At 54.3% G+C, this 10,885-nt stretch overlaps 1 protein-coding gene across 5 annotated transcripts in view; it reads right to left on the minus strand.

The window, feature by feature from the left end:
* TFDP1 (transcription factor Dp-1) overlaps window positions 1-10,885 on the minus strand; it is a 42,654-nt gene that overhangs the window by 19,026 nt on the left and 12,743 nt on the right. For all 5 annotated transcript variants that reach the window (XM_003799980.3, XM_023519203.1, XM_023519204.1 and 2 more), the window contains one exon: window positions 4,621-4,687. In XM_003799980.3, coding sequence (XP_003800028.1) covers window positions 4,621-4,687 — 67 coding nt within the window. The remainder of the gene's footprint in view (window positions 1-4,620; window positions 4,688-10,885) is intronic.

A 10,885-nucleotide genomic window follows, 5' to 3' on the forward strand; every position in this document is an offset into this window, starting at 1 on the left:
CATTCCCTAAACTGTCCAGTCCACAGCACCCTGGCTGCACTCCCTACAGAAAGAGGCAGGAGCAGAGCTAACACTGTAGGCTGTGGAGGCCCTGTCCCACCACCTAGCCTGTGATCACCACTCACACTCACACGTCCAGGGCTCTGTTCCAGGCACAGGGCCCAAGGAAAAGAGCTGTCTCAGCACCTTGAGACCTCAGATAGGCACATGCTGTGCGTGCCTACCACTGCACTTACTTGGTCTCTGAGATGTCTGAAGAGCTGGCTACACTTGGAACTGCACAGGTGAGCAGGTTCCTAGGACACAGCTATGGCCAGGGTACCCCCAGCCCCGGGAATCCCAGGTGGCTGCTCAATCCAGTCCACAGCAGTAGGACTGCAGCCCCAGGCCTCTGCCTACTGTTAACTCAGTGGTCACCTGCCAATCTCATGGGCACAATAGTGTTCCATTTTCATTTTAATCTAGTAAGATAAAAAGAATGTTTTGCACATTTTCCTGATGAGACCACAGCGCTACTTTGGGGGGCAGAGGAGCCAACGGTACAGCTGCAGCAGGTCGTGCTGGCCTGCGAGCCTGCTCCCTCAAAATCATGTGGTTTAAACTGGGAGGCGCACTGTGAAGCCATCTGCAAAGGCTACATAAAAAGATTCTCATGTACTACCTTTTACAGAGAAAGGGTTCTAGATATAGTCACATTTTTATAATTACTAATCATATTCCATGAATATCCATAAGGTTTAAGATAAATTATGAAAGCATAAGTTTTAATGTTTTCTCAAAAATAATTTGAACTAAACATCTTTACATTTTTGAAGCCAAACGTTTTAAGAATTACTGTCTGATCACCATGCTAGAAATACTCTACTGATAACACAGCTGGATCTGGCTGGCCACAGGCTTGAGCCTTCAGGTTCTGCCCTGTCCATACCTTTTACCCACCCATGTCCCTCTCACTACATTCTGCTCAGACTAAGAAGACATGGCTGCACATGCAAGTCACACAGACACAGAGGGACAGCCGCAGCACACTTGCTCCCAACAGTGCTGACAAGTCTCCCTGACACAGGCCACCCCACAGAGCCCGGCCCACTCCTGAGACCTGCAGACAATGATCTGAGCTCATGGCACTGTGCCAATCACGTCCACAACCTCGCGTGAGCCCACTGGAGCTCCAGGAGTAGCCCTGCTTGGAGAGTGACACCTGGGCTGAAAACAGACGCTGAGCTTTGTCCTTTCAGTCAAAGAGGGAGGGACAGCAGGAGAGCGCTGGCAGCTTTCCCCGTAGCTCCCTAGTGGTCAGCATCGAAGGGGTTAAGCAGAGTTGCACCCTGTCTCCCAACAACTGGGGTCTCCTCTCCAGGGGCTGCAGACACAATGGGCTGCAGACCACATGGGCTCAGCCAGGCCAGGGCATGTCTGGGAGGTGATGGCCACCAGGAGTCCTGGGAGCCACACTACTGACACCCCCTATGCTATTCCCAACGAGACACAGAGGTAGCGGGAGACTGACATGATGGAAGAGGAAGACATGTCCTCAGAGAGGACGACTTGGGACACAGTGATCCTCCTGCCTCAGCCAGCCTTGGAGAAAATGCCGTGACTAACTGCCCACACACCGGGGCGCCCCAGAGCGAGCAGAAGCCGTGGGAACAGAACATGCGCCACCCCAGCCACAGTCTGGAACCTCAGAGCTTCCTGGCAGAAAACAGATTAATTATTTTAATAATCAACTGAGGGGGCAAGAGCTCCTCGGAACTCAGGTGACACCAGCATTGTACAGCTGGTAAAACCATGACAGGAGGGGTCCTGATGACTGTCACAAACAAACAGCAGCATCAGGGAAGGGCATGCCAGCTTCCAGACGTCACACACATTCATCACGCTCCCAGGCAGCCCAGTTTGCTCCCTGGGGAACATGTCACTCCCACCCAGCCAGGTGCACAGGAGCCACTGAGAAGGGACACACAGCACATAGCCATCTGTGGTGTCCAGGCCAGGCTTCCTTGTGGACACAGGCAGGATGACCACCACAGTAAGAGTGGGCAAGACTGCCTGGGGGGGGGTGGTGTCCAGAGCTGTAGCTCAGGCAGAGCTGCCTAGACAGACCCCATCAGTCTGCTGGGCACCAGAGCAAGAGTGAAGCGGGCAACTAAGGTGCAGAACGCCAAACCCTGACAATGTTAAAGCGCTGGTGAGCTTGTGGAGCAACTGCACCCTCCACCAGTGTCCAGTGACCAACGGTTCCACTGCTACGCATCTGCCCAAAAGCCACAGCACACATCCCCACACAGCTGTCCACACCAACACCTTGCCACTCGCAAAAAATCGATAGCAATTCAAATGGCCACAACTCAAATGACTGTAGTAAAGTTATTGTCTAAGTTCTACATCAGGGGCTCCTTGGGGGTCTATGGCTCCTCTGGGAGAAAAGGGGCTTTCTGAGCTCACAGGACGCGATGCTCCACTAGCCAGGACCTAGGACCTCACAGACATTGGTTATGGTGAGCGAAGATGACATGCTCAGTGCAGAGTGGGGGGCCAGTGCAGCATGGCGCATGTGCTGGGGCAGGGCCCTCCAGCCCTAAGCACACGCTGATACTGACAGCGTTTCCAGTCACCCTGTAGAGCTGGGGCTCAGCAGCCCCCCAACCACAGGCCACACCCTAAGAACGCTCCTCCCTGTGTAGTTGCCCCCCCAGAGGGCTCAGAGGCAGGGCAGTGGGTAGCGCGGACGTGGCCCTCACTTCTGAGGAGGCAGGACTGAGGCCCAGCTGAGAATGTCACCTCAGTGCCCACACATGCAGTGGATGCGAGGTCCTGCTTGTTAGGGCGAGTCCTCAGTTCTGTGCACCTGCTCAGGCAGTGTGACTTTCCTGTGCGCCTCCTCCAACTTCCAAACTTTAAGGCATGAATGCATCATTGATTCAAAAGCCTGAGATAAGTGACCCTGGGAGCCAGCAGGTTCTGCAGGGAGAGGCCCTCAGAGGCTGACAATCCCAGGGCTTGCCTGGAGCAGAGCAGCCATAACAGACAGCAGTGGTGGGGACACCCTCAGCACAGGCAAAGGGGAAGAAAGAGACCATGAGGCCCAGTGCACCAACACTAGGGAGTTTTATGTCCTAACCTTCCAACTCAACCTTCTGGCTCACGCTGACCTCAGTGTGGACTCAAGCACAGGCCTGCTGGTCAGAACAGAGGACAGAGGGCACACAGCACAGCAGAGCTCCCTGGGTGTCTCCAATAGCACAGGCATAAACTGAGCACCGTGAGGACAGGCCTCATCGTTTCTAAGCAAAAAAAATTGTAAATTTTTTTCATTATTCCTGTTCCTTCACTTGAACAGAAAATGTCATGCCAGAAACTTCTGCAAATTTTAAATGTTCAATTAGCTACACTGAAATAGTATTTCCTTCAAGAATATGTGAAGGCTAAAAATTATCAAGCTAAAAGCTTCCAAGTATTCAATCCTCAGAGGGCTCCAAGTTTGATCCTGATGCCAAGGGGTGGGGAGGGCTTGGCCAGCACCCATGAGGCTAAGCCCTCAGCCCTGTGCACGGACAACCTGGAGGAGGGCACAGGCGTGTCTGGAGGAGGTGTCAAGTGAGCCCCACAGGGCTTGGTGGTTACAGAGCCCCCACCCCTAGCCTGGGCACCACTCATACCTCCAATCACAGCAAAAGGCAGGAGGCCCCTACTGGAGCTGTGCTGTCAGGAGCAGAAATAGCCAACCATTTCTGAGAGTAACTTGACACATCACAGGTAACTAAAGCTTAAATAGAGCCTAAAACCAAACACCTCAGGTGTCAAGGCCTGGAAGGCATACAAACTAGGTGGACATCATGGCCTAGACACACCCATAGTCTTGCCTGGTCACTGTAGCATATTCTCCTCAGGAAAAAGTGAGCTTTGCCAAAGTTTATCTTTGTATAGACAGCCTGCCCTAAGCGGCTTCACAGGGACGGAGCATCCCACATTGATACTTCAAAGAAGTATGCCTTGGACCTGGCCGCTGACCAGGCACCTGTGTGCAGAAGTGACGAGGAGAGCAGGAGCTCGCCCTCTCAACACACCCACCCTGCCACCTGGAGGAGTAAAACAAAATGCAAACCACAGGATTCCTAAAGGGATGTGGCTTTAACCTTCCCTCCTCCTCCCTCCCATGGATTTCTCAGCACACAGAACAGCAATTGCTCTAGGAGCTACCAGAACACATACAAGATGCAGACACAGGAAGATGCCCCTGCTGCATGAGGTGTGCACTACAGTCCTTGCAGCAGTATGGCTGGCCAGTCGGGATACCTGTGGGAGCCAGGCATTTGGTGTTCTGGTAGAAGGAAGACAAGCAATCTTTATTTACTTCTTCACATTATTTTTTATCTTCTAAACTTTTGCAAATAGCACATGGTAAACTTGGAAGTCAAAAGGAACAGTGCTGCAGGAGTCCATGCAGGCTGTGTCATGTTCCCAGTTCCTGTGTCCACACACAAGGTATGCAGAGAAATGTGGCTCCCCCATGGGAGTCTCACAGTGAGCCAAAGGCTTCAGTGTCCATAGAGCCACAGACACATTACATTCCTACATTCAAGGACAGACTCACATTTCCAGAATGGGCCCCCTTACCTTTTCCAGGGCTAAGGTTCTGGTCTATGAAGACCTTTAGTTCTCCGTTGGCTTCTATTAAACCGGCCTGCAGAGAGTAATAACAATAATAATAAATACAGCATCTAAGACAGTAGACAGCTAAAGTCGTTAACAAACTAGTCAATCAAAGTCTTCTAAAAGACAACATAAAACAGCCCTATAGCCTGGATGAGAGCCGTGGGGCTGGATGCTGGGGCTACTGCCTGCACCCCAGACTACAGCCCACTGGGAGGTATGACACAGGATCCACATGGCAACAGTGGAAAGAGAGCACGCGTGTGACAGAGAACAGTCACATAGGCGAACACACTGAGGAGGAGGCATCTTACCACCCCACCAACCTTACTCTACCTCTCCCAAAAGACAGTGAAAACCTTTTATTCCCTTCCTGCCCTCCACAAAGCATTAGTCCCTGGCCAGGACTCTGGGGCAAACCACCACCCAGCAGGAGCACAGAGGGGTCAGAGGGAAAGCCTCTGGGAGTGGCATATTCATAGGACAGAAGTAACAGGCTGTAGCCCAGAATGCACGTGTGTGGCACACTTGAACACATGAGGCCAACATGCCCAGATCCCAGGCAGTGGAACTGGAACAGAGGGTGGGGGCAGCTGATTCCACTGAACACAAAAATAAACACACCTAACACTCCCAATGTGTCTTCCACAGATGTTGTGGTCACAAACTGTGACCCCATGCTGGAAGGGAGGAATCAAGACTCAAAGCCCATAAGGCCATGGGGGCAATTTGCCGAACTTCTTCAAAACTCCACTTTCCTACAGAAGAGGAGGAGAGGAGTGCTGCCCACATGCCCCTGAGCTCCCAAGGACCACGGGGGTTCATGGTCAGGCAGGTGAAGGAAGATCAACTGGGAGGGACTGAGCACGTGCTCCTGAGAGCTACCTGGGGCAGGGCCGGGCCAGGCAAAGACAGTCTGCCTGTGGTGCAGTATCCAGAACAACTGCCAGGGGCAGGGCTCCACGCTGCACCTGAAGGGCTACTTAATGCCCCCATATCTGACAAAGCACCAGTACCACAGGATCAAGGTGCACTTGGCACAAAGAAGGCTGTGTGCAGTGCCCAGAGGTCACGCAGGGCTGTGCAGGGGACCCTAGTGAGCTGCTGCCCAGCAGGACAGCACCAAGATCCAGCCTGGAGCAGGAGGCCAGGAAGTGAAGGCTGGGAGGTTGAGACCTGCTGGGCAGGGCCAGGTGGCCAAATAGGTAAAGACAGGTGGTTAGTTAACAAGACCAGATGGGAAATGCTAGGCAGTTAAGGCCAAGTAGCACCACTAGAGTGGAAGCCAGGTACAGAAGCAGTGATGGCCAGGCAGATCAGACCTGGAGGGCAAGGCCAGCAGATTAAAGCCAGCGGGCAATCTGAGTGGTAAAGGCCAGAGGCTAAGGCCATGGGAGTACGCTCTGTGGCTCATACCAGGCAGAGGAAGCCAGAATGGTAACACCAGGAGGTCAGGCCACCTGAGTAACCTGGTATAGAGGGGGAAGGGGTTAGACCAGGTGCATAAGCCAGGTGGGCAAGAGTGGAGGCTAAGATGTAGCTCCCAGATTCCACAACTGTGGCTGTGACTGCTGCTCCCTGGTCACAGGTCTAAGCCATGTGGGGACACCTTGGGCCAGAGCTCAGCACATCTGTGGGCTCAGGCCCATACCACTCTGGCATCTGTACTGGGACAAACTTGCCCTTGGGTGTGACAGTAGTAGCCATCGGGGACAGCCACCTCCTTACTCAGCATCAGGCCTGCTCACCAGCTGCTCAGGTCAAGGCCCCCAGCTGCTCCCTGTGGCAACCCTGTGGCGGGTGGCCCTCTGGGGGCACATGCTGCCTCACTGGCCACCCTCCAGCAGCACCAGACCAGAGTAGGAAGCCTGTGAAACAAGTGTGCGGTGGCCAGGGAGAGTAGAGGCTAGCTCCCCCACAGCACACACAGTACAGACCCCAGGTCAGGGTCCCAACAGCCCCACTGAGCCAGCTGAGTAGAGCCCCTCCCCACCCTGATACCCACTCCCACACATCCACACCCCAGTGCCCACTCCCACACCATCCACCTGTGACCATCCCCACACCAGTGCCCACTCCACACTGTCCAGCTATGACCGTCCACGCCCCATGCCCACTCCCACTGTCCACCTATGACCATCCCCACCCCAGTGCCCACTCCCACACCATCCGTGACCATCCCCACCCCAGTGCCCACTCCCACACTGTCCACCTGTGACTTCCCCACTCCAGTGCCCACTCCCACACCATCCACCTGTGACCGTCCCCACCCCGTGCCCACTGCCACTGTCCACCTGTGACCTTCCCCACTCCAGTGCCCACTCCCACGCCATCCACCTGTGACCATCCCTGCTCCATACCCACTCCCACGCCGTCCACCTGTAGGTTCAAGTGCTTGGGCTGTCTCTGGCCTCTGCCGTGTCTCAGCGTCAGCCTGGCTATGTCCTGCACCTGCTGTCCCATTGGAGACATTTCACCTACTGGCCTGTCCTTGGGGCCGCCTGCTGGTCCCCTGCAGGACTCTTCTAAGGGCACTGTGTCCTCATCTCAGCCATGCGCTTCCCACAGCAGCCATCCTGTGAGCCCACTGGCCTGGCATGAAGCTCAAGGGTACCTTCAAGGCCACGGACCAGGAAACAATGACCACTAGTCAGCCAGAGAGAAGGATGCTGATCTCTGATGGTCAGGTGTGGCGGGAGCACGTTTGGCCCAGCCACAGCTCACCACAGGCCCCACCCTTGCCAGGACCACCCAGGCTCCTCTCACTGGGGCTCATTACCTGTGTGTCTGCTGCACTCCAAAAAGCAGCGAGAGGTGGATAAAGGAGCATTTTAAAACCAGCAGCTCAGCTGCTAATTCCACTGATCATGTGCCCATGAGCCCACAGGCACCTGGTCCTGGCCACAGCACCCATCTGGGACTGAGGACAGAGGTGGGCAACACGGGGGCAGCTTTCCCAGCAGTACCCGCCACCCTGGGCCTGGACGTCTGCGTGTTGGAGGCCAGCCTTTCCCATCAGGCGCAAGGAGCACATACCCGCAGCTGAAACAACAGAAATCCTCTCTAGACCTCATGCCATCACCCTGGAGGGGTCCACAACTTGAGGTGTGGTTTCTGCTGCCACACTGCCTCTAAAGCCCATCTTCGACCAGAGCTGACAGATAAGTATATTCAATGATTAAATCATGGAATAATTAAGTCTATATTTTCAACCTTGATTTTCAATTAGGAATACAAGATCTACATGACCAGAAATTGACCCAAACAGAAACCATGCAGCAGGTTCCTGTGACTGCTTGTAAACGCCTTTGGGTGCCACTGGCTCACCCCATGGTGAGTTTTAATAACACAGAAAGTAACTATTTCACAACACGAAGTGTGTCAAAATCACAAAGGAAGGGCAAGCTCTCCTTTCCATCAAGGCAACTAGAAAACAAACCACCACTGACACTTCTTGTGCTCACAATCTGCAGAACGGCAATGCTAACCTCCTGCGGCTGACTCTGGAGGGTGGTGGCCTCAACAGAGGCCCACCTGCACTGGCCTCTGAACAGCTGGCGATGTGCTGGGGTCTCCCTCCAGGGAGGCTGTCTGCATCCTCCCTGCTCTCGTCCTTAGTCCTGACCCATGGCAGTGGCTTCAGGAGCGGGATCTCAGGATGGGTAGGGGCCCAGAGAGCTGCCTGGCCCCAACCCAGCAGAGGAGGGGTGAGGTGGGAGTGCAGGGGCCTGTAGCTAAACCAGGTTGCTGCACAGCTCTGTCCTGCGGGATCATGCTGTGTCCCAGTAAAGCTGCATTTACAAATCAGGCCACTGAAACAAGGTGCCCTCAGCGCAGACACAGGAAATACCAAACTGGGGGCCCAGAAAAGGGTGCGAGAGCAGAGGTTTTAAAACTACAACAGTGACACGAAAGTCTAAAAAGGCTGCCACGCAACAAGACTCCAACCAGCCTCACCAACACATAAGGCCCCACACATGTGTGGGAGGCTGCACTGCTGCAGGGACTCAACCAAAGCTACCCGCAAAGGTCGCACCACAGTGCCAGATGAGCTCTCAGGAGCTGCCTGTGGCCCAGCTCCACTAGACAAGGAGCAGAAAGACACAGGCTCACAATTACCTGCCCTTGTGAAAACCATAGGAAAACTTACTCTATCAATAGCTTCCCTTTGTATCAGCAACAACCCAAGAAAGAGACAAAAATCAGTCCTTTTCACAATAACCAAAGAAATGCAAAGGAACAATCTTAGTTGAAAAAGGACTCAGAGGGCAGCACTTGTGGCCCAGTGAGTAGGGTGCTGGCCCCATGTACCGAGGGTGGCAGGTTCAAACTTGGCCCCAGCCAAACTGCAACAACAAAAAAAGCCATGTGTTGTGGCAGGCGCCTGTAGTCCCAGCTACTCAGGAGGCTGAAGCAAGAGAATCACCTAAGTGCAAAAGCTGGAGGTTGCTGTGAGCTGTGACGCCACAACACTCTACAAAGTGAGGCGACAAAGTGAGACTCTGTGTCTACCAAAAAAAAGAAAAGGACTCAGAGCCAAGAAGAAAGCCAGCTGACAGTGCTGAGGAGACACGCGGTGACAGGACACACTGTGTGTGGGCAGAAAGTGCCGAGACCACAAACCACACCACAGAGTGACAGCACCGCTGTGTCAAGAGGCCTGGGGAAGAGCCCCTCCCCACATGGGGGCGGGGGCACAGTCAGCCCCCTGGCTGCAAGCTCCCTGTCCAGAGGCAAGGTAGCCAACCAGCACGGCCCAGGCCCTTGATTCTGAGTCCATAGCCTGTCTGGTACTTGCCTATAACCTCCAAAATATGGCCATGGTGAGGCCGACCTTGCTGGCACCCTCACCCAAAGGTCCAACTCCAGGCAGGGATTAAGGGCACCAATAGCCACCAGGAAACAGGCACACAAGCTGAGAAGAGGTGCCCTGGGCACACACTGCCACCAGCTGGGTGCCCTCGCTGTAGTCCAGACAGGTCCTGGCTGGGAACCCAGGTCCTAAGCTGTGGGAGGACATGCTGGGCAGTTGCCCAGCCCAACCTGCTTCAGGTAGGCCTCAAGACATTACCCGAGAGGCAGGACATATTGGACGACACCAGAGAAGACCAAGGGTGTGCTCAGCTGGGCACATGTGTCCAGCATAGAGAAATGATGCCATGAGGCAGTGATGCCATAACTGACAGTGGTGCCACACCTGGCAGTGATGCCACACCTGGCAGTGGTGCCACATCTTGCAGTGGTGCCACACCTGACATTGGTGCCACACCTGGTAGTGAAGCCACATCTTGCAGTGATGCCACACCTGGTAGTGAAGCCACACCTGGCAGTGAAGCCACACCTGGCAGTGGTGCCACACCTGACAGTGAAGCCACACCTGGCAGTGGTGCCACACCTGACAGTGGTACCACACCTGGCAGTGAAGCCACACCTGACAGTGGTGCCACACCTGACAGTGGTGCCACACCTGGCAGTGAAGCCACACCTGGCAGTGGTGCCACACCTGGCAGTGAAGCCACACCTGACAGTGGTGCCACACCTGGCAGTGGTGCCACACCTGGCAGTGGCAGACCAGGGGCTTCAGAGCGAGTTCAGGGTTGGACACGACCCAGAACAAATCAGCAAACACACATGCAAATCACGTACAAGATCACACTGCCCCACTGTATAGATGGCACCCCCTACCCTGGCCCCCAGGGCCACACTGTTAGGGGAGAGACCCTCACTGGGGGTCTCTGCAGACCCATCCACAGTCCCCCTCCCCTAGGAGGCCACACGGAGCCCAGGTGTTCTCAGCAGTGTTCAGTACAAAACGTCCAGCCAGCTACAAGCAGACAAGCAAGTCACCTCGAGAACCAAGGCTGCAGTGCCAGGCATGTGGGGCAAGACACTTGCCAATGACCCAAGAGCAGCCGCAATGGCACAGACAGCACACCAAGGGACCTAGACCCAGGCCTGAGGACATCAGCAAAGAGCTAAAAACTACACAAAAAACCAGAAGGAAGTTTCAGAACATAAAGATACAGTAACTGTTCACTAAACACAGCTGAAAAAAAAAAATACCCAGTTAAAAACAGAGCACATGGCTAGGCACCTGTGGCTCAAGTAACTAAGGCACCAGACACATACACCTGAGCTGGCAGGTTTGAATCCAGACTGGGCCTGTCAAACAATGATGGCTATAACCAAAATAGCCAGGCATTGTGGCAGGCACCTGTGGTCCCAGCTA

Source organism: Otolemur garnettii, unplaced genomic scaffold (genome assembly GCF_000181295.1).
Source record: "Otolemur garnettii isolate 467f Iridium unplaced genomic scaffold, OtoGar3 scaffold00161, whole genome shotgun sequence".
Lineage (NCBI taxonomy): Eukaryota > Metazoa > Chordata > Mammalia > Primates > Galagidae > Otolemur > Otolemur garnettii.